The 24,808-nt window shown below is 42.6% G+C and overlaps 1 protein-coding gene across 1 annotated transcript in view; it reads right to left on the reverse strand.

Moving 5' to 3' along the window:
- The window catches only part of zzef1 (zinc finger, ZZ-type with EF hand domain 1), a 305,676-nt gene that overhangs the window by 133,689 nt on the left and 147,179 nt on the right, over nt 1–24,808 (reverse strand). The window contains 9 exon segments of the mRNA XM_068010068.1: nt 4,740–4,872; nt 5,802–5,976; nt 6,723–7,000; nt 9,943–10,115; nt 10,582–11,158; nt 12,291–12,392; nt 16,633–16,805; nt 17,310–17,572; nt 19,063–19,228. Coding sequence (XP_067866169.1) covers nt 4,740–4,872; nt 5,802–5,976; nt 6,723–7,000; nt 9,943–10,115; nt 10,582–11,158; nt 12,291–12,392; nt 16,633–16,805; nt 17,310–17,572; nt 19,063–19,228 — 2,040 coding nt within the window.

The raw sequence follows: 24,808 nt of genomic DNA on the forward strand, positions 1-24,808 counted from the left end.
ACCTACTGTAGGAACCATAGCAAGTAAAAAAATACCAGAAATTGGAAGAAGTTTAAACAAAGGTGAGACAACATAAGGAATAGTGAGGGAAAAAATGTGATAAACTTGAGTTTTTATTTTACAATAAAAGAGGAGTTACTTGGGACATAAACATCTTCATCTAAGAAAATAATGCAAATAAGCAATGGATAAGAAAAGTAATCAAGCAGTTTGAGAAATGCTATTTCCCATGTAAGGATCATATCTGAGAGGCATATATTTAAGAGCTTTCAAAGAATCTGTGCCTGCATTAAAGACACTGTCAGACTTGTGAGTGTGTAGCATTACACAGCTGCCTCATTATGGATAACATTGTCCAGGATGAAGAGAAACAGCAGCATGATAACATTGCTATGAGACCTTGAAAAGATGGTTGACCATAATTCAGGCTCCTGAAAACACACAAAACCAAATAAAATAAATTGCAGCAGTAAGTGACAGAAATACAGCAACACCTTAAAGAGATGACTGCTACTAACGCAAAGAAGGGCAAGTTCAAGTGCAAGAAAAGTGTAAGAAAAGTATAAGCCTAAGTCATGCTTTGCAAATGGTAAAACTTGTCACAATTCCTATAAAATATGACACTTTGCAAATGTCACCAGAGTCAGGTGGAAAATCGACACAACTGAAAGTGAAATGGATTACAAAGAGAACTTGTTAGTAGATACAATCAAAGGGAGAGAAATGGATTCAGGATGTGGATGGCAATACAACTAATGTTAACTTCAAACCAAATTTGGAACACAAGGAAACCTATTGCCACAAAAGATCTATAAAAGTCTGAAAACAAGTAAACTGCTGCCTACCAAAGCCAATATAATGGGATATTCTGGAGTTGGCATAAGTCTGCTGTCTGAATATAAGCTACGCTGAAGATAAATGATGCTACAATTATGTGGAAATTGGTTATGTAGAAGATACAGGAAGAACATTCAAGCATCACAAAATAACAGCACGCATGAGTAGCATTCTATAAGCCTAAACGTAAATCAAAACATCACCCAAATTATCAATGTGCACATCGTGCAGCTTGTAAAAATTTAGGTAATAAACCAAGAAAGACTCCCCACTCAGCTATACACAGATTATGTCAAAAAGCAGGAGAACTAGTCAAACTATCCTGATGTTGTCAATCTACATAACAAGCAAGGTGATGATAAACATAATTTGATCTAAATTCACAAGGCAAGGAGTACCAGATGAAGCCCACAACCCACAAACTTTCCACAGGTCAGGTAAATACAGCCACACTACTTCCAGCCCTCACTTCGTCAAATCCAATGGAATTGTGGGGAGAGGGAGAAAAACACTGCAGCGGGTCAAAAACCTGATCAAGAAAGAAAAACATGACACAATGTGTGTGTCTTTTGACTTACATGAACACACTGTTACAGTGCTGCAAATCACCCAAATAATGGCTCAAGAATCGCAGGATGAGTACAAAGTTACCCATGAATGAATAATTGCTTCACTCAGAGGATTCAGAAGTCATTAGGAAGCTGGTACATTAACTTACTCTCACTTCTACCTGGCAATGAGGTCAATGTGCATTACCACCATGGTCTGAACAAAGGGTTATCCAACAAGAAGTCTCACCCAATCATGCACTGTAAAGTCAGACAGTACCCAATTTGCCAAAGCCAGTGAGGTCGGAGTCAGCTGAGAAACAAGGAACCAGACAACGGAATAAACACTAAACCACCAATACAACAGGCCAACTACAGGGAAAACCAATGTAACAAGGAACCAGATGCTGGAGGAAACACAAAAACCACCAAAGCAGCAGGTCAACCACTGGGTAAACCAATGAGGCAAGGAACTGGATGATGGAAGATGCACAAAAATATAATAAGCCATCCAAAATCAAAACCAATTCAGTGCTCAAGCTCCTGTCAGAGCTGATCCTGTCTGTGATGTTTACAGAGATGTCAAGAAAGCAGTGTTTGAAACATGCTGATTGAATACAAGGCATTAGAGAGTCAACTCAAGAGTTAAGCACTAGCAATCTCGCCAATCACTAATATGGTGGCTCAGAGAATTTATGAGTTGATTAAAAAGGAAGAAAAAAATCCACAATATAAAGTGGCCACACTTAGTTACGTTGATGATCATAGTTAGAAACGAAACAGAATGTTGAAGCTTAAATGTTAAATTGCTCAAGAACTGAAATGCAGAATCAAACAAAAACATTTGGACACCCAAGGTACCATTATCGGTGTTGAACTGCAAAGACTATCCAAGCAGAAAAGCTTAAACCAACAAGTGGGACGATACAGCTATAAAAGAATATGGTGCCATCTCCTGGTGGCAGTTGTTACTTCATGACATAATCCTGGAATAAATAATCCTATTTTAAATTTGCATCGTCATAGTCTAAAAGTCGATGCAATTCTATAAGAAACATGTAGGAACATCTCTGCACTCTGCCAATTATGGCCTCTTGCGCATCCCCGATTATAATCACTCCAACAATGTTGGTTGTGCTTTCAGTTACCTAGGCCCTAAACTCTGGAATTTCCCTCACTAAAACACTCTACACCTCTCTCCTCCTTTAAGACAGTCCTTAAAAACTACCTCTTTGACCAAGCTTTTGGTCACCTGTCCTAATATTTCCTTACATGGTTCAGTGTCAAATTTTGTTCAATAATGTTCCATTAAGCGCCTTGGGGCATTTCACCAAATTAAAGCTACTATATGAACTTTAAAAAGGCGTTTGATAAAGTACCACATAATATGCATGTTAGCAAAATTGAAGCCCATGGGATAAAAGGGGTAGTAGCAGCAAGGATACAAAATTTTTAAGGGATAGAAAACAGTGTAGCAATGAATGGATGCTTTACAGACTCAAGGGACGAAAGCAGTGGCGTTTAATTCTAGGATGACTGCTGTTTCCCTTATACAGTAATGATTTGGACTTGGGGGTACAGGGCACAATTTCAAAATCAGCAGGTGACAAAACTTGCAAGTGTAGCAAACAGTGAGGAAGACAGTAAGAGACTTCAAGAGGACATAGACAGGCTGGTGGAATAGGATGAAATTCATGACAGATGAAATTCAACGCAGAAAAATGTGAGATAATACATTTTGATAGTAAGAATGAGATGACACATTACAAACTAAATGGTAAAATCTTCAAGGGGGTGCAAAATTGGAGAGACCTGGGGATGTTTGTGCACAAATCTTTGAAGGCAACAGAACAGGTTAACAAAGCAATTAACAAAGCATATGGGATCTTTGATTTTACAAATAGAGGCACAGAGTACAAAATCCAGGAAGTTATGCTAAACCTATGTAAAACACTAGTTTGGCCCCAGTTGAAGCATTGTGTCCTGTTCTGGGCACCACGTTTTAGGAAGGACGTGAAGTCTTTGGAGAGGGTACAGAAGAGATTTACTGGGATGGTTCAGGGATAAGGGATTACAGTTGCAGAGATAAACTAGAGAAGCTGGGATTGTTCTCCTTAGAGCAGAGAAGGTTAAGAGGAAATTTGTTAGAGGTGTTTAAAATCATGAAAGGTTTAGATAAAGTAAATAAAGAGAACCTGTTTCCGATGGCTGTAGGGTCGATAACCAGAGGGCACAGATTTAAGGTGATTGGCAAAAGAACCTCAGGCGACACGTGTAAAACGTTTTTCACATAAGTGGTTAGGATTTGGAATGCACTTCCTGATTGGGTGGTGGAAACAGATTCAATAGCAGCCTTCGAAAGGAAATTGAATAAATAAAAGAAGAAAAAAATTGCAGGGATATGGAGAAAGAGCTGGGGAGTGAAACTAACTGGATTGCTCATTGAAAGAGCTGGCGCGGACACAATGGACTGAATGGCCTCTTTCTGTGCTGTAATATTCTATGATAGAAATGCAAGTTGCTGTTAAGTCTCCCATATAAATATCACATCAGACAATTTCAATGTAAGTTCTTGCTTGCATCTATTTGTATTTCCAATGTGTTGAGCTGAATGTTGTTTTTATCCTTCATTGTGAACAATTTTAAAACTTGGGGTGTTCCAGCCGAACCTGATCAAGTAATTATTTTTTTTTTTTACAACATGGCCCTAACTCGGAGAACAACATTTTACTGAACAATGCTATTTCCTTTTCCCATACTTTCTCATTGTCTCACAAGGGTGTGCTGCTGATTTATTGGCCAAAAAATATTGTGTTTGTGGCTAGATATCTGCAGTGGACTGAAATCTATTGGGATTTAGAATATTCTCTGAAGGTCCTCCCTCCAATCTAATTTCATTTAGAAACCACAAAGTTGAAAGTAAGATGTCATCTTTTACCTCCCTTTGCCAAAAGTCAAAGGGAAATGCATTAAAATCTTGCAATCTGTATTCTTAAACTTGATCAAAGTGAGCACTCTAGTTCAATCATTGTATTTATACAGTTCATCTTTGTACCCCTTCCCAGATTCAAGACTTCTCCATGCCGCAACTAGCAATAGGACAGGCCATTGATTTGCTCCCAGGCCTGTATCAATAACTAATCTCCTAGGAGGTGCCTACAGCACTAGTTGGGTTTTCCCTTGCTCTGCTTTAGTAAATACCTCAAGCCCAACTAATGCTTCTGCCACTGATGTACATGAAATCACGAACTTGGCAGATTGGTCTTGAGGGCAAGTATTTATCCTGTCACTCCATGCCAGCTGAAAGGTAGTTCAGTGAATGTAGTGCTCTTGCAAGCAGTTATGCACGCTCACCTGTTTTACGCTTTCGAGTCTTGATGTCAATTACCACAGCTTGAATCTTCTCTGTAAAGTGCTTCAGGACTATAACATCATGTGACTCATTTGCATTGTCTATGTAAATAGTATGAGTGCCTCTGCACAACACCTGTGTAAGAACAAGTTTGGATTTTAAAAGCAATACAGGCACATAACACAAACAGTTTTAGCCCACAATACTTAGTCCCCTTTAATAAGCAATGTAATTTTGTGTGGCTAGCAGAACAAGTCAACAGACTCTCAATTCTGAAGCAACCTCATGTAGCAAGCCACCACTTTCAACTGAATTAGTCTTCTGTTTTTTTACTTGTACTCGACCCAAAATGTCAGCTACCATATGCACCTAAAAATATTTGAACCAAAACTTGACTATGTTTGAAGTAGATGGGATGATATGCTATCTAGTGACTAATGGGCTCTTCTATCATTGGGTGTGAACAGCTGGGATCTAACAAAACTGATGACCAGATTAGAGTTAAAGACGAAGGTAACCAGCAAGCAGCTTAAATGCTATCAGTTTATCCAATCAGGCTTTTGATTTGCAACACTAGACCTGTCGAATGCCAGTACTTCACAGCAGCATTTTTTTTTTTACAGTTATCGAAATACAAAACACAAGGAATTAACAAGTTGAAAAGTTTTGAAACTAGCATCCGAATACACAAGGCCTTGTAATAGTAATGTAGTCTGAACTGAAAATTAGAATGTAATAATTCAAAACCATTAACGATAATTCCAAATGTCTAATAACCCATTTCCACATTGCAAACAATTACTCAATATTGATTAGCTTATATTGTCCATCAAGTCATGCATTTGGTTAAATATCCTGAAAACCATTTGGAAGGCAAGATATTTATCTAATTCTGTGTCATTGTTAAGAAGGGCCTGAGGCCACAGTAATCCATCTGACCAATACTTGTTCAATTCAAACAATTCAGTGCTCCTTCACTTACTCCAATGCTATTCATTACACTTCAATATGATAACACAACACAGACTCCACCTCAACTATCACATCAAAATGGTTGCTTTTACCTCAGGAAATCCCACCAGAACCAACAGCGTGAAGATGTTGGTGCGTTTCAGATGGAATGGCAGCTCCTTGATGCAACGCTCTGTGAAGGCAGCAATCACTTTCTGCCATTGCAGGCTAGAGTTCAGGTCCCTGAGGATGTCTGCCACTGAAGATGCCCAGTCCAGGCTAATCCTGCTTCAATCAAGAGAAAAACACAGTGATGGGGCACTTCTCCATTCAAGAAATACAAACAAGTCCTGGCACATTTGAGGTTTTCTGGCAAGGCTCAAAGATTTATTAATTGCTCTTGCCACTTGTACTGAACATGAAATATACACTGAAAATAATAAAAAGAAACAATGGTGCATTTATATACAGCCATTCACCACCTCAGGATATCCCGAAGTGCTTTACAGTCAATGAAGCATTTTTGAAGCGTAAACACTATCATAATGCGGCAGCCAATTTCCACACAGCAAGATACCACAAATGAGATAAATGACCAGATAATCTGTTTTAGTGATGTTGATTGACAGATTATCTATTGGCAGCGACACTGGGGAGAACTCCTTTGTCTGCTCTTCTCCGAATAGTGCCATGGGATTTTTTTTAATGTACACGATGGGGGAAGCTGGGCCTCAGTTTAACATCTCATCCAAAAGACAGCACTTCAGACAGTGCAGCACTCCCTCAATATTGCACTGAGTGTCGGTCTAAACATGCTCAAATGTCTGGAGCAGAGCTCAAACCCACAACTTTCTGACGCAGAGGCATAAGTGCTACCAGTGAGCCAAAACTGACACCAATATATGAAAAAAATTAAATAAAAAGTTATCTTTTATTAATTTTCCACACAATTTGTATCAGTTTTTTTAAGCTTTACAACCTTGCTACCCCACCACCCCCCACCCCCCCAAAACAAATAAACTATTAAACCGTACCAGTCCAAGCAAACTGCTCCAAGGCTGAACAAAACCTGCGTCGTCATCCAGCCCGGATGCTTCAGGTTGCCTTCTGCTGTGCTAAGTAGCGTCCAAGATGCAAACAGGACATCCTTTACTGCTGCATCGGCTTCTGCCGGGGAGATTCTCAAAAGCAGCTGTCCAAGCAGTCCCAGTGTCAAGTGGTAAGTTTCAATCAGCTGTCCAGGATTCTGCATTGCCACTCGAAACAGAAGCTTGAGTACCTGTCTCAGGTTTGGTAGGCACATGGTTGAATCCTGTGGGATTGAGGACAACATCAAAAGTCTGAAAATAAATTGGTTTAGGACACCCAGTGGTAATTAAAACAGTTACTCAGCTCTGCATATACAAGGTTGTGTTTCCCAGTGTCAGATGACTTAGTAATTTGGAAAGGCTGGAGAAACTTGGGTAGAATTTCACCCCCCCCCCCCAGCGAGGACGGGGACCGGGGGTGGTGAAAAATGGAGCGGGAGGCCTTCCCGAGCTGATCCCACCTCCGCCGCTACTTTACATAGGGTGGCGGGGGCGAAAAACCGCCCGCACCAGGCCAATCAAAGCCCTTAAGTGGCCACTTAAGGGCCTTCACTCGCCTCCACACAGATTTTCCGCATGGCAAGCGAGCGACTGAGGACCCAGAGAAGCCGTCTGGAAATGCCAGGCAGATGTCAATCGTTCCGGGGGGGGGGGGGGGGGGGGAGGGGGCCTGATGATCAGGCACAGGGTGCCCGATGGAGGGCTGCCCCCACCACCCCAATCACCCCTAACACCCAACACGCACCCCCTTCCCCCCCATCCGACCACCCTTGTCTCGCCAGGGCCCGAACGATTACTCCCGGCAAGGCAACCAAAACTTCTCTTAACTCCCGGCTCCATGTCTTCCTCTGCGATCAGCTGGGCTGCAGTCCCAGCAGTGGCCTTAGCTTCCGGTGGCGCTGCTAGGACTAAGGGCTACCGGCCCGCTGATTGGCCAGCGGCTCAATGAGGCAGGATTCTTCCCTCAAGCGGGTGGAAGTCCCGCCTTGGAACAATCAAAGTCTGGGGATCCATAAAATACGAAATGGATCCCCAGGCGAGGCTGAAGCAGGTTCGCCACCGACTTTTCAGTCAGTGGCCAGCTCCCATCCGCCCAATGTAAAATCCCTGCCTTGTGGGGTTTATTTTTTAAGCCTGGAAAGATGGTGAGCGAAAGGTGATTCCACAGAGGTACAGGAGATACTAAAAGGAATGGAAAGGTAAATCCAGAACACCGTGGCAACAGGAGATCGAAGCAACCAGTCTGAACTACTGAAAGGCAAATTTAGGATAATTTTAGTGAGCTGCTCTTCAAAGACTGAGCAATGCACAGAATGGGCTTCTGAATTGGGTAAAGGTGAAAACCTTCCAAGCATTTAAGGAACAGTTCGGCACTGCAGTGGGGTATACGGTCTTTCTGAATAGATGAACCAAAAAGGGCTGAATGGACTTCATCTTATCTTGTGAATGTATGGTTTTAAAAGGCTATCCAATTCTAAACATTCCAACGTTTTACTTTGATATTTTCACCTTCAGCTTCTGAAAACAGCAGACAACTACCCAACAATGTGAAAAATTACCCAGTATGTCCTGTCCACAAAATGCGGGACAAATCCAATCTAGCCAATTACCACCCCAGTCTACTCTCGATCACCAAAGTGATGGAAGGTGTCACTGAGACTGCTATGAAGCAGCACTTAGACAGCAAGAACCTGCTCACCAATGCTCAGTTTGAGTTCAGCCAGGGCCACTCGGCTCCAGACCTCATTACAGCCTTGGTCCAAACATTGACAAAAGAGCCTAATTCCAGAGGCGAGGTGAGAGTGACTGCTATGATATTGAGGCTGCATGTGACCAGGTATGGCATCAAGGAGCCCTAGCAAAATTGAAGTCAATGAGAATCAGGGGAGAAAACTCTCACTGGTTCGAGTCATGCCTAACACAAAGGAAGGTGGTTGTGGTTGTTGGAGGCCCAGCATCTAAGTTCCAGGATATTGTTGCAGAAGTTCCTCCGGATAGTATCCTAGGCCCAACCATCTTCAGTTGCTTCATCAACGACCTTCCTTCCATCATAAGGTCAGAAGTGGAGATGCTTGCTGATGATTGCACATTACCATATGCAACTCCTCAGATACTGAAGCAGTCTGGATCCATGTGCAACAAGACCTGAACAACATTCAGGCTTGGGCTGATAAGTGCCAAGTAACATACACAAGTGCCAGGCATTGACATCTCTGACAAGAGAGAAGCTAACTATCTCCCCATGACATTCAATGGCATTACCATTGTTGAATCCTCCATCAACAACATCCTGGGGAGGGGTGGGGGGGGAGGGGGGGTTACCATTGACCAGAAACTTAACGGGATCAGCCACATAAATACTGTGGCTACAAGAGTAGGTCACAGGCTGGGAATTCTGTGGCGAGTAACTCACCTCCTGATTCCCCAATCTACCATCTACAAGGCACAAGTCAGGAATGTTTTGGAATACTCTCCACTTGCCCAGATGGGTGCAGGTTCAACAACACTCAAGAAGCCAGACACCCTCCAGGAAAAAGCAGCCCGCTTTATTAGCACCCCATCTACAACATTCACTCCCTCCACCACTGACGCACAGTAGCAGCAGTGTGTACCATCTGCAAGATGCACTGCAACAACTCACCAAGCCTCCTTTGACAGCACCTTCCAAACCCACGGCCTCTACCACCTAGAAGAAAAGGGCAGCAAATGCATGGGAACACCGCCACTTGCAAGTTCCCCTCCAAGTCACACACCATCCCGACTTAGAACTACATCGTCGTTCCTTCACTGTCGCTGGGTCAAAATCCTGGAACACCCTTCCTAACAGCACTGTGGGTATACCTACACCAGATGGACTGCTGCCGTTTTAAGGAGGCAGCTAATGACCACTTTCTCAAGGGCAATGAGGAATGGGCAACAAACGCTGACCTAGCCAACAACGCTCACATCCCATGAAAGAATTTTTAAAAAACTAATCTTGGAATAACAGCTGGAACGAAACCTCAGGGCCACATTCTCACAGCATCTCCAATAAAGGTAAATTATCAGATAACTAAATGATTAAAAGGAACTGAAATAATGAACTTCTGTTGCATATCAGAACTCTGTTCATTCAATTGTTAAACATAGGGAAATGTCTCTAAATAAAACTACTTTAGGTTCTTACAGTTTTTACAGGAGGCAGCATGGCAGCCAGCAGTCCCAGAATTCTCTCCTGTGAGCATTCAGCAAAGACCTGGTCTTGTCTGGGCATGGACTCTTTGGTGTCAGCATGCACCTTGAAGGAGGTTTTCAATCCACGCAAGTGAGCTGCAGCTGCTTCCACGGCAGACTCTGGCCCTGGAAATCAAAACGATTTGTAATATTACAGCACCAACATAAGGAACTTTCTTCGGTTTCTGCAAAGTCAAGATTGCACTCAGATACTGCACTCCCCTCCTCACCCCAGTAAGGGGCATAGAAAAAGGCAGAGGCCATTCAGTCCCTCGAGCCTGTCCTGACATTCCATTGGATCATAATAAGCTAATCTGTATCTTAACTCCTTGGTGTCAAATCCCTTAACAGCCTTACAGCAGGGACAGTGACACTTGCAAAAACATACCTCAGCTTTAAGAAATCCTTTTAAGGAGACTGTTAATAGCTAAGCTGGCTTTCAATAATGCAAGAGTCAATAAGAAATTTATTCATTAGCCAACAAATAAATGTCAATTTTGATAATGTTACACAATACCTTTCTTCCTAAGCCTGTTAGTGGAATGGATCTGGCTCTTTATGTGCCTCAGTGAATAGCATAATGCAGCATTACCTGTTTTAAGCACCTCCACAGCTACTGTAGACATTTGCTGTTCAGCTGTACTGGAATCAAGCAGTTGTGCTTGTGGTATAGAAGACTGCAGCATCAATTCAGCAGCAACTGGCTCTGCTACATTGGTAGGAGATGGCTTTAGGACTGTGTCAGGTACAACGTTGGAGGCAAAAGACGGCTGTGTTTCCCCTGATGGAGTGGACATTACAGACAACGATGGAGCCTCCTCAGACTGTGAAGCATTGAGATTCTGTTCAACATAAGGCTCCTTAGCAGAAATGTCAGAAGAAGATTGCTGTGTGGAAGAAGTGCTAACTATGGAACTGCTGTGTTTAACTTCATCTTCTGATGCAGTAGCTGCTGCCGGGACATTTAAATGACTGGGTGAAAACACTGCTGAGGAGTCAGTAGTAGAAGATAGATGATTTGATGAATTTGAGTCATGGATCATATTGTCCTTACTGGTCTCAAAGTCCAAAGCATCACCTCTGGGTCCAGATATCTCAAGTACCTGTACGCTCTCCCATTCAATGCTGTCAATACTTGCCAAGGTGGCATCACTTTCACTTGACTTTAACTATAAAAAGATGCAGACAGAAATCAGTGACTTACAACACCACCACCATGCATTTACCCAGCACCTTTAACGTAGTTCCAAGGCACTTCACAGGAGCAGACACCAAGCCACACAAGGAAATATTAGGCCAGGTGACCAAAAGCAGTCAAAAAGGTAGGTTTTAAGGAGTGTCTAGAAGGAGGAGAGGTAGCAAGACAGAGAGGTGTAGGGAGGTGGAGAGGTTTAGGGAGGATATTCCAGGGCTTATGGCTGAGGCAACTGAAGGAATGGCTGCCAATGGTAGAGCAAAGGAAACTGATGATGCACAAGAGATCAAAGTTGGAGAAGTGCAGAGTAAAACTGTGTTAGACTTAGTTAAACATGGGTGAAGTGCACACATACAAAGTACTGTGCTGGGGTGAAATCAAGTGCCACATTACAGGCTCCATTTTTCATTGGTAAAAATTTGAATTCTAAGTTAACCAACTGGTAACTATATAGCCCTAAAACAAGCCATAACCAGACTTTAAAATTCTCATGAGATTAAAACTAGTTTTACAACAACTAGTCCTTCATTTGACATCCAAACCCCTCAAATGGACTAAACTCCCTTCTTCCCTTTATACTGACTGATATGAAACCATAAAATTTCTGGAAAATCAGAGAAAATTATTCTGAAGAAGCCAGTGACTTAGACAGTCTATAATTCTCCATTATATTTATTCAGATATCTTGCAATAAATCCACCTGAGCACTTAGCAGCAATGCAATTAGTTACCCCGAACCCAGAAAGCCCAGAAACAAATACACCATTTCTAAACACAGTGCCAACATCTTCAGAGGATCCATATAAATCATTGATATTCAGCATCCAATTGCAAAATAGATCTGATTTTAGTCGTTGGAAGTGCATTTAATCATTTTTAACTTGAAGTTGTCAGGTTAGACTAGCTTATAACATCTTCTATATTAAGAATCATCAGGATCAACTGTGTAATATGAACCCAAGAGCTATTGAACACTGTATTGGTATCTAAACACCATTGAACACTACAGACATCTAAACCACTCAAGTAGTCTAACGTAAACTGGATTTCCTCGATCTGCTCTCCTAACATAAATTCTGCCTAGCTATCACCTTAGGTGACTCTACCTTCTTTTGGATTTTCTCCTGACTGCGCTGAACAGCTTCCTCTCCATCTCTGGAATGTGTATCGGACAAAATTGCTTTCTGGTCATCTGCAGGAGTGGATTCCTGAAAAGAAACACAAGAAAAGTTCTAAGCAAAGGTCAGTTGCTACTTTACTATAAAAAGCATCATCCAAAAGAGAGTTTTAGAAAGTCCCTAAATGTTGATACACTGGTTGTAAACAATTTAGTATTAAGTTAGTATACATGATGTTTTGGTGAGATTTAAGCTGATGAATGAAGGGGCTCTGCCTGGGGAATGAGACTACAGCCCAAATTTTGCAATTGTAACAATAACTTGCATTTCCACAGTGTCTTTATGTGCTCCACAGGAGTGTTATCGAACAACAATTTTACAGAGCCTCATAGGAGATATTAGGACAGGTTACCAAAAGCTTGATCAAAGAGATAGCTTTTAAGGAGTAACTTAAAGGAGGAAAGAGGCAGAGAGGTGTAGGGAGGGAATTCCAGATCTTAGGGCCTAGGCAGCTGAAGGCATAGCCACCAGTGGAGGAGTGATTAAAATCAGGCATGCTGAAGAGGCCAGAATTGGCAGAGTGCAGAGATCTTGGGGACTGTAAGGTTGGAGGAGATGACAGAGTTAGGGAGGAGTGAGGCCATGGAGGTACTTGAAAACAAGGATGAGATTTTTAAAATCGAGGCTTGCTTAACCAGCACCAATGTAGATCAGCAAGCTCGGGTGAGATAAACATGTGGGAAAATGACAGTTAGGACAAGGGCAGCAGAGTTTTGAATGGCCTCAAGTTTGCTGAGGGTAGAACTATGGAGGCTGGCCAGATGTGGGTTGGAATAGTCAAGTCTAGATGTAACAAAGCCATGGAGGGGGGTTTCAGCAGCAGATACACTGAGGCAAGAATAGAGTTGGGCGATGTTACAGAAGTGGAAATAGGCCATCTTGGTGATGGTGCAGATATGTGGTAGGAATTTATCTCGGTGTCAAATACCAAAGTTGGAAACAGTCTGGTTTAGCCTAAGACAGCTGCTATAGAGAGGGATGGAGTCGGCGATGGGGACTGAAGACAATTGTTTCGGTCTTCCCAATACTTAATTGAAGGAAAATTCTGCTCATCCAATGCTGGATGTTGGATTTGTAGTCTGATAGTTTAGAGACAGTGGAGGGATTGAGAGGGGTGAAGGAAAGGTAGACCTGGGCATCGTCAGCATTCATGTCAAAACTGATGCTGTGGTTTCAGCTGATGTCACCAACAGGCAACATGTAGGTGAAAAATAGGAGGGGGTCAAGGGCAGATTATTGGGGGACACGAGAGGCAACAGTGCAGGAGCTGGAACAGAAGCCATTGCATGTAATTCTCTGGTTGCGAGTGGGTTGATAAGAATGGAACCAGGTGAGTGCAGTCCCGCCCAGCTAGACGATAGTGGAGAAGTGTTGGAGAAGGATGGTGTGGTCAACTGTGTCAAAGTCTGCAGACAGGCCGAGGAGGACGAGGAGGGATTGTTTACCTTTGTAACAAATCGACTAGAATGTCATTTGTATTTGCCATCATTACAACTGTGAAACTGACAGCAACTTCGGGTGTCCGCACATGAACAGTTCAACAAAGAAATTGCCATTAGTGATTTCTTGCTCCTCCACAAGGTACGCTGTGGAGGTCCCTGCAAATGGAAATCTTCTGAAATCGCTCAAATTAACGTAAGCCACCACTTTTCCACGATTAGTCATGCAGCAAAAACTTTTGAAAAAGTTACCTCTCTGATCCTGAAAAACTGATTTTTATATCTGCGGAATGTTACATTTCTCGATTATGATTTAAAAAATTCCAAATTTTTAAACTTTTTTTTTTAAATGTTTATGATATTTCAGCTTCCACTGCAATCATTGAATCATAGAAAGTTTAAGGCACAGAAAGAGGCCACTTGGCCCATTGTGTCTGTGCCGGATGAAAAACAATCCACCTATTCTAATCCCACCTTCCAGCATTTGGTCCGTAGCCCTGAAGCTTACGGCACTTGAGGTGCATATCCAGACTCCTTTTGAATGAGTTGAGGGTCTCTGCCTCAACTACCCTTTCAGGCAGTGAGTGCCAGACCACCATCAACCTCTGGGTGAAAATGTTTTTCCTCATTTCCCCTCTAATTTTTCTACTAACCACTTTACGTCTATGCCTTCTCTGCTAAGGTGAATAGACCCTTCACCTCCACTCTATCCAGGCCCTTCAAAATTTTGTACATTTCAATCAGATCTCCCCTCAGCTTTCTCTGTTCCGAGAGAACAACCCCAGCCTTTCCAATCTTTCCTCACAGCTGCAATTTTCCAGTCCTGGCAACATCCTCGTAAATCTCCTCTGTACCCTCTCTAGTGCAATTAAATGCTTTCTGTAATAAGGTGACCAGAACTGCACACAGTACTCAAGTTGTGGCCTAACCAATGAGTTATACAGTTCCAGAATAACCTCCCTGCTCTTGTATTCTATACCTCGGTTAATAAAGGAAAGGAGTCCGTATGCCTTCTTAACCACCTTATCGACCTGTCCTGCTAACTTCAGGGATCTGTGGACATTCATTCCAAGGTCCCTCACTTCCTCTATACCAGTATTTTTCCATTAATCTTGTATTCCTTTGCCTTGTTTGACCTCCCCAAATGCATCACCTCACACTTCTCCAAGTTGAATTCCATTTGCCACTTTTCTGTCTATCTGACCAGACCATCAAATATCTTCCTGCAGCCTACAACTATCCTTCTCACTATCTAACACAAGTCCACAGACTTCTTGATCATGCCCCCAACATTTACATCCAAATCATTAATATACACCACAAAAAGCAGAGGACCCAGTAATGAGCCCTGCAGAATGCCACTGGAAACAGCCCTCCAGTCGCTAAAACAGCCGTCAACAATTACCCTTTGTTTCCTGCCACTGAGCCAATTTTATATCCATCTTGCTGCATTTCCCTGGATCCCATGATATTTAATTTTTTTAACCAGTCTGCCATGTGGGACCTTGTCAAAAGCCTTGCTAAAGTCCATGTAGACCACATCAATTGCACTACCCTCATCTATCTTCCTTGTTACTGCTTCAAAAAATTTGATCAAGTCGGTCAAACAAGATCTTCCCTCAACAATTCCATGCTGACTATCCTTGATTAACCTGTGCCTTTCTAAGTGACAGTTTATCCTGTCTCTCAAAGTAGATTCCAATAATTTGCCCACTACTGAGGTCAGGCTGACTGGCCTGTAATTATTCGGTCTATCCTTCGCACCCTTTTTAAACAGAGGTACAATGTTAGCAATTCTCCAATCCTCTGGCACCACACCTCTATCCAGTGAAGATTGGAAAATGATGGTCAGACCCTCTGCTATTGCCTCTCTTGCTTCTTTTAACAGCCTATGATATAGTGATTTATCAACTTTTAAGGATGCTAATCCCATTAATACTACTTCTCTTCCTATGCTTATCACTTCCAATATTTCACACTCTTCCTCCTTAACTACAATATCTGCACAGTCCCCCTCTTTTGTGAAGACAGAAAGACACAAAGAATTCATTAAGCACCATACCAATATCTTCTGCTTCTACACATAGGTTACTTTTTTGGTCTTTTATGGGCCCTAGTCTCTCCTTAGTTTTCCTCTTACTCCCATGTGTATGTCCCAATCTTTATTTTGCTGTCTGTAAATGGACTAAAAAATTAAGGATAATCAGTGGTTTTTACTTGCTGGTTTGCTGTCTGAGAGAATTCTTCAACGTAGTGACTGCTCACCTTGCTCGATGAGATCATTGTTGCTAGATGCCAGAGATCCCCTGGAGATGGCGTGGAATTAAAGTAATGTTGGGAAAGGGAAAATCTAGGTCATAGAGATGGCTAGACTTGATCTTTGTGGAGAGTTTTCCTAGAGATCAGCAGTGAGCACTGTCGCATCGTCACATACCACAAAACCTGGGTCACTGTACTTCTTTAAACCCAGTGACAGTATCAAATACAGCTCACAGTACCTACTAGACTTACTGAACAATGTGTTAGCCTCCACTACAGAACTGCCTCTGCAAGCTATCCAAAACAGCCATCCTACGGTCTCTATGGCACTGCCCATCCAGCAAAAACTACAGGCAGTTTTGGTTCATTAACCTGCCTTAGCAAGGCCTTTGATAAAAAATCCATAATAATTCCTCTAACCAGTCTGAACAGGAAGGGGAGAGACTTTCAACAGAGCAGTCTGGTCTAGTTTAGGAAAGAGGCCTCAAAAGATCAAAGACTAGTTATTTTAGTGCCAGCACACAGAAGGTTTGAACGAAGCATACTAAATTGACAATAATTTCATTATTTACATTAGATGAATCCAGGTGAGTAGAACGAGACGGGTCTTGCTGCTGGTTACTGGAGCTATGTTCAGTTGTGGAAAGTATCGTTCCTGTGGCATCCGTTGAAATACTGGCTACATCCACCTCACTCTCAGCCGACACGTTGGAAAGCAAAGAAAGCACTGCGGAATTCTTTAGACCTAGGTCAAAATAAATTTAGCAAATGTTATATGCTTCAATTAGTTACTTTTCTTTTTAAGAAAAGGAGCAACAAATAAGAACTGCAAATGCTGGGAACATACAGGACTTGACAGGGTAGATGCAGAACTAACAACCTCTGTGATGTTTCTGAACAAGACTGACAGCTTAATGCTGAGTTAGAGGATCTTTTGCAGGAAAGGTCCACACACCCAAGAGACTGTGTTGAAGACTGACAAAGGGTCTGCAGCTGAAATATTTTCTCTGGTGAACTGTTCAAAATCATTTCTCATAGGATCCTTGAGAGACAAGGTGAGAATGAGATTCATCCCTTTAATCTGAGCTGAGTTCAAAGTCAGGGCAGAGGTGAAAAGCCAGTGTATTAAAGGTATAATTAAAAGGCTCAAACAAGTAACCTTAAAATATATGAATGCTTTAGACAAACTTTGAACATCTATGTATGATTATAGACAAAGTAAAGAACGTGTGTCATTCACATGACTGACTTTTTCCTTGATGTGCTTTGAGTAGATATTCAGTGATGAGCTCTGTGCAACGAGCTTCCAGTGCCTCAGCTTGTGTGCATAAATGGGAGTCCAGCTCCTCCTCAGCAGGGTTTTCTTCTGTTACGACATCGGTTGTGTAAAGGGCCAGCGCGCTGAAGAGTAACCAGGTATAGTTGTGGATGTATGGCTGGATGAGCCGGTGGCGGTCACTGATCCGAATTGTCACCATGGGAAACACTGTAATGCTGTGCGTTGGCAAATGGCTACAGGAAATAAAAACAGAAAGAGCTTGAAACCAATCTCAGTACAAGAAACAATAAAATTCACCACACAACATATTGCAGTTGCAAAAAGGAGCAAATACTATGAAGGACTGTGGTGTGATTTACAGCTAAGTTTCAGTGGAAGAATTTTTTGTTGCAAGACAGTATCCTTCCCCACCAACTAAACTGACCTTTATTGGAATTACTGCAGTCCAAGAATAAACAGGGTAGAGATACAAGAGACATTTACAGGGCAGGAAACAGAGCAAAGCCAATATAACCCTCCTTATTCAAGCAATTTAGTCTACTGGGTTCAGGTACACAGACCAATATACGCAAGGGTGCATCACATTTGGGAAAACCTTACAGTGAAATTTATGCTTGGAAGCATCTCCCAGTAAGTTAATTAGTTAAATGAATCAGGAATAGGATCTCCAAGTCACCTAAGTGCTGAAAGTAATGTTCAAGGGTACAGTTTTGTCAGCTACACACATGGGCAGATGGAATGCTTTCTTTCATTCATTTCATTCCCCTAGGTTTCACACTAGAGGCAGTTGGAACCAAACAGTTTATTAAACTTGCTGGAAACTCAATGGAGTCTTTTTAAAGTGGACACGTCAGTTTATAACAGGGTACACAGATGGCATCAAGTGTGTCCAGTGTTGGGCACTGAAAATAGCAAATCTAAGAGTCACTTATAAAGTTTACTTTATGAAAAGATAATCTTCCTACCACATATGTGTACCATCACCAAGACAACCTATTTCCACATCCATAACACAGCCTGACTCTGCCCCTGCTTCAACTTAACAGCCGCTGAAATCCTCATCCATGCCTCGTTAACTGGAGACTTGACTATTCCAACGCACTCCTGACTGGCCTCCCTAGCTCTACCCTCCACAACTTGAGGTCATTCAAAACTCTGTTGCCCGTGCCCTTATTCACACCAAATATCACTCATCCATCTACTCTGGACTGGCGCTTGGTTAAACAAGTCGATTTTAAAATTCTCATCCTTGTTTTCAAATCCCACCATGGCTTTGCCCCTCCCACCATTGTAATCTCCTCCAGCATTGCAGCACTCCCCCTTCCCCAGATCTCTGTATTCAGCCAATTCTGGCCCCTTAAGCACTCCTGATTTGAATTACTTCACCATTGGCCTTCTGTTGCCAAGGCCCTAACGTCTGGAATTCTTTCCCTAAATCTCTCCACCTTTCATTCCTTCTTTAAGATGCTCTTTATAACCTACCTCTTGATCAAGCTTTTAGTCATCTGGCCTAATATCCCTTCCGTGGCTCGTGTCAAATTTTATTTGATAACTTTACTGTGCAGCGTCTTGAGCCATTTTATTACGTGAAAGGCACTACATTAATGCAAGTTGTTGCTGCCAGTCTAGATTTGTATTCCCAACAGTGCAGCCCTCAATTCTAATGCCAGGGGGTGGAGCAGGATGTGGTATTTCAGTATTATACAGCACCATCCTTGGTTACCTGTCAGGGTACTTCTTAGCAGAATAGCATCCGTAGCAGAGGTCAAAGTCATCGCATACATTGCAGTTGATCCTGCGGCCTATAATCAGCCCCTGACAGTGATCACATGCATACTCCATGTTCACCATTTTGTGATAATCTTCGTGATGTTCAGGCATCACTCCACCTAAAGAGTAAAATCACCATCAAAAAATAAAATGATGCGATTGACCACTGGAGTTCAGGAATTTCACAGTCAAAGCTGTGCCAACGGATTTCTCTGACAATTAAACACTCTAGATTGTAGCAATTCAGGAGAACTTCTGGCAAAACCTACATTCAATGTGTTGCACAGGTGTTACTGTTGCAGAGGTAAACACCAGTTCATTTATATTATATTCATCAAATATTGCATTTTAAGAAAACTGAACGTTGAGATGAGTGAGGGTTAGCAGTGCAGGGGAATTGTACTCTTCATTTTTCAAAATCCAGCAATACTAGAAAAAGCAGCAGCAGGTGCAGAGCAAGGTGTCTTCACTCAGTTCCAGACTGCACAGCATCTTACTCTGTACCTATGCAACAGCAACAATTTTCAGGCAGTCACCAGATAGAACTCAGGACAATTCCCGTAAATCAGCTCACGCAGCTACAAACTGAAGTGTGTTCTTAAAAGCGCAATATTTGGTGATATAACTTTACCGAGCAAACAGAAATCCTTGTTGCTGTAAATTGATTAATGGAAACGCCATAAGGTCTCTTGTACCCTTTGGATAACAGAAGACACACCCACAGATTGTGCAACTTGAGCTATAATCTACAAATCAGATTTACTGTAAGCAGAAATTAAACTTTAGCAAGAGATCAAAAAGGTGAATGTCATTAAGTTGCAATATTAAACTTAAACCACCTCGGTTCGTAAAATAATGAAGATGTAACATTTCATTATCTGTGCAAGCAACACTGATCCTGGACCAGTGTCTAACACAAATGACACACAATGTTGAGATTACCCTTAACATGTTCCCTTCCACACCAGTACAGTAGGAACAACTAAAACAAGGCTGTGGAAGAAGTTTTTTTTTCCTCTGTCCAAATGTAGACCTGTCAATCGTTCCCACCCACAGGACTATGCCCATGCTGTGACTCCATGTCAGCTCTTGCATGCAGCCAAAGTGGCTGATCCACACTCTGCAGACCAGGCCAGTCATCTGATGACAATATGTACAATACCCTTATGTACAACAGACATAAAAACACAAATCCATTTTCATCTGGTTGCAAAGCCTCTTGACTTAACTGATCAATCGTGGAACAAAGTCAGTAATAGGATGAAGTGGCTTCTACTTGAGCTAAATCCACTCTAGATGAGTTTGCAATCAAAACGCATTCACATAAGGCAGCTCAGTCTCTGTAAACTGGGTGCTGCAAGGGGAATTTTCTCACCCAAGTAAGGATAAAAGACCTTGGTTTTTAGCTGGTGATACTTATAGATTCTAGCTAAACTGCTCACTTTAGTAGTTAATTTAAAGTATCAATATCCCATAGATATTACAAATACAGTCTTAAGAAGATTAGAAATTCAGCAGATTTCCTTATCCCTTATGTGCCTTAGCCCCAGTCGAACAGCATTCCTTTGTTGTACTTCACTTTTGCACTGCAAGCTCATGCCCACTGAAAAATGGATTGGCATTGCCAGACTTATTTCATGCAGGATCCTTACAGTGAGCAAACATAGGATATTTTCATCTAATCAGTTTGGTTTAGGTTTGAACATGAGTCCCAGAAGTGTAAGGTTAGTCTTCAATCCACTAAACCACCCAGTCTCAATAGCAACATGAACTTCCACTGGCTAGCTACTCCACTCTGTTCTTCCTTCTATTGAGATGGCTCAATTCTCTCCTGTCTTGGTAACTCTTAATTGCTCAGGTCTTACTTTAAGGAGATATTCATATTTAGTTTCCCAAAATGATATGAAAGTAAGGAAAAAGCTCATAGAAATGGAGAAACTAGAGCAGCGTGTTCATCTATACTGCGCTTACTGCCCTGAGCAGTGTGTTGGGTAGGCGGCTCACCATAGATACTGCACACTCTTGCAAACAACTTGAGCATTATATTTACTTTATAGAGAGCTTCGAGAATCTAAGTGAATGAGTTGTTTTTTAAAAAATGGGAAAAGGCAAGAGGGACAGCATGCAACCCATCTAGTTCGGGGACTTTTTTTTTTATTTGTTCATGGAATTTGGGCATCGCTGGCTAGGCCAGCATTTATTGCCCATCCCTAATTGCCCTTGAGAAGGTGGTGTGAGCTGCTTTCTTGAACCACTGCAGTCCATGTGAGGTAGGTATACCAACACTGCTGTTAGGAAGAGAGTTCCAAGATTTTGACCCAGCAACAGTGAAGGAGCAGTGATATAGTTCCAAGTCAGAATGGTGTGCGGCGTGGAGGGGAGCTTGCAGATGGTGGTGTTCCCATGCATCTGCTGCCCTTGTTCTTCTAAGTGGTAGGGGTCACAGATATGGAAGGTGCAGTCGAAGGTGTGTTGCTGCAGTGCCACTTGTAGATGGTACACACTCCTGAAACTGTGCGTCGGTGGTGGACGGAGTGAATGCTTGTGGATGGGGTGCCAATCAAGCGGGCTGCTTTGCCCTGGATGGTGTCGCGCTTCTTGAGTGTTGTTGTAGCTGCACCATCCAGGCAATTGGAGAGTATTCCATCACACTCCTGACTTATGCCTTGTAGATCGTGGACAGGCTTTAGGGAGTCAGGAGTTGAGTTACTCGCCATAGGATTCCTAGCCTGACCTGTTCTTGTAGCCACAGTATTTATATGGCTACTCCAGTTCAGTTTCTGGTCAATGGTAACCCCCAGGATGCTGATAGTAGGGGATTTAGCAATTGTAATGCCATTTAACTTTAAGGGGAGATGGTTAGATTCTTTCCTGTTGGAGATGGTCATTGCTTGGTACTTGTGTGGCACAAATGTCACTTGCCACTTATCCGCCAAAGCTGATTGACCAGGTCTTGCTGCATTTCTACACAGACTGCTTCAGCATCTGAGTCGTCGCGAATGGTGCTGAACATTGTGCAATCATCAGCGAACATCCCCACTTCTGACCTTATGATTGAAGGAAGGTCATTGATGAAGCAGCTAAAGGTGGTTGGGCCGAGGACACCACCCTGAGGAACTCCTGCAGTGATGTTCTGGAGCTCAGATGATTGATCTCCAACAACTACAACCATCTTCCTTTGCGCTTGGTATGACTCTAACCAGCGGAGAGTTTTCCCCCAATTCCCATTGGCTCCAGTATTACTGGGGCTCCTTGATGCCATACTCGGTCAAATGATGCCTTAATGTCAAGGGCAGTCACTCTCACCCTCTCGAGTTTAGCTCTTTTGTCCTTGTTTGAACTGAGGCTGTAATGAGATCAGGAGCTGAGTGGCCCTGGCGGAACCCAAACTGAGCAGGTTTATTTATTTATTTTATTTTATAATTATTTGGAGATACAGCACTGAAACAGGCCCTTCGGCCTACCGAGTCTGTGCTGCCCATCAACCACCCATTTATACTAATCCTACATTAATTCCATATTCCTACCACATCCCCACCTTCCCTCAATTCCCCTACCACCTACCTATACTAGGGGCAATTTATAATGGCCAATTTACCTATCAACCTGCAAGTCTTTGGCTGTGGGAGGAAACATATAGCAGTCAAGGCAATCGTCACATATTGACTTTGAAAGAGCAAACCCCCTCCAAGTGTAAATTGACATCCTGGGGCGTGTGGAACCTTGAATTTCATTAGAAGGTTCCAGACAACCTGAAGCAACCATGTGACCGTCTGTCCCTCTCTGGAAAAACAGAACTTTTGTTACACAGACAGAAGACAGACAAACAGTAACTGAGTATGCAGCAGCAGAGAAGGCTGCTGCTTCCCTTTCTCTCTCTCTCTCCCCAGAAAATATCAAGTTTGAAAGCTGTCTGCGACTGGGGGACCCTCCAAGCCAAAGACCGCTACAGCCATCGACCAGGGGAAGAGAGCCAACTACAACTCTGCCTTCAAGAAAACCCTGTGCAAAGCAGGCCAACCACAAAGTGCACTTTGATCAGCCAGGACTTCAAGAATACAGCTTCATTTGGAGGACTACCGGGTCATCCACTTCACTGACTGTGTATTTAAGTTCCACTTATTCTGGACTTTAATCCAACCACCAAATCTATTTTTCCCTCTGTAATCTATTTGTGTGTGAGATTCTCGTGTGAATGTGTGTGTGAATGTGTAGCGTACTTTTAGTATTTTTAAATCGTTAAGTAAAATAAACTTACCTCTTTCTCGTTTAAACTCAAGAAAACCTGTTTGATTGGTTCTTTCACGATCACAGTAAAGGTAAAAGGTAAAACACTCACTGAGGTGGTAAGCAAAACCACTGTTTAAAAAGAAATAAACACTGTTGCGATCAAATAGGAGGAACGGCAAGGGGCGACTGTGACCCCTCCTTTCTGGGCTGTAACACTAGGGATCAGTCGAGTGAACCTTTTCTGAACTGCTACTAATGCGATTATATCCTTTAAGTAAGGAGACTAAAATTGTACACAGCACTCCAAATATGGTCTCACCAATGCCCTGTACAGCTGTAACAAAACTTCCCTTCTTTTATATTCTATTCCCTTTGCAATAAATGAGAACATTTCATTTGCCTTCCTAATCACTTGCTGTACCTACATACTAACCATTTGTGATTCATATATGACACCCAGATTCCCCTAAACCACAGAGTTCTGCAGTGTAATTAGGAGTACTTAAATTACTCTCCATTTAAGTAATATTCTGCTTTTCCATTCTTCCTGCCAAAGTGGACAAGTTCACATTTTCCTCCATTATTCTCCATCTGCCAAATTTTTGTCCACTCACTTAGCCTATCTATATCCCTTTGTGGACTCTATGTCCCCTTGACAACTTACCTTCCTACCTATCTTTGTGTCATCTGAAAATTTAGCAACCATACATTCGGTCCCTTCATGCAAGTCATGAATACAGATTGTAAATAGTTGAGGATCCAGCCCTGATACCTGTGGCACTCCACTAGTTATATCCTGCCAAAAATGACCCATATATCCCTAATCTGCTTCCTGTTAGCTAACCAATCCTCTATGCATGCTAATATGTTACCCCATATACCATGAACTCCGATTTTGTGTAGTAACCTTCGAAGTGGCACCTTATCAAATGCCTTTTGGAAATCCAAGTACACCATATCTACAGGCTCCCCTTTATCCACCTTGCTTGTTACTTCCTCAAAGAACTCTAATAAATTAGTCAAACACAATTTCCCTTTCACAAGCCATGTTGACACTGCTATTATGATTTTCTAAAGGCTGCATTGCTGACAAATCTACCACTAGGTGGCGCTACAGTGGCACATGTGCAAATGCAGCCTGTGCCACTAAAATGTCACAGTCTGCAATGTCAGGCAGCTGCCAGGACTAAAGATGGCGCTGCTCAAATAATCACACAAAGGCAACCTAAACACATGGCAGCACACAATGGCCGGAGGGAGAGCGCGAGCGAGTGGGCTCGGGGGGGGGGAGGGGGCCAACAAGCAGGCTGGGGGAAGGAGCAAGCAAGCGGGGGGGGGGGAATGAGAGCGCACCCGCCACCACCGAGGTCTTCAGCCGCCCTTCTCCCTGCTTCCCCCACCCCCGCTCTCTGCCCATGTTACGCGGGAACGTCATCTGCACATGCGCCAACCAGTCCTGGCAATGCAGA

The sequence above is a fragment of the Heterodontus francisci genome, chromosome 30 (genome assembly GCF_036365525.1).
Source record: "Heterodontus francisci isolate sHetFra1 chromosome 30, sHetFra1.hap1, whole genome shotgun sequence".
Lineage (NCBI taxonomy): Eukaryota > Metazoa > Chordata > Chondrichthyes > Heterodontiformes > Heterodontidae > Heterodontus > Heterodontus francisci.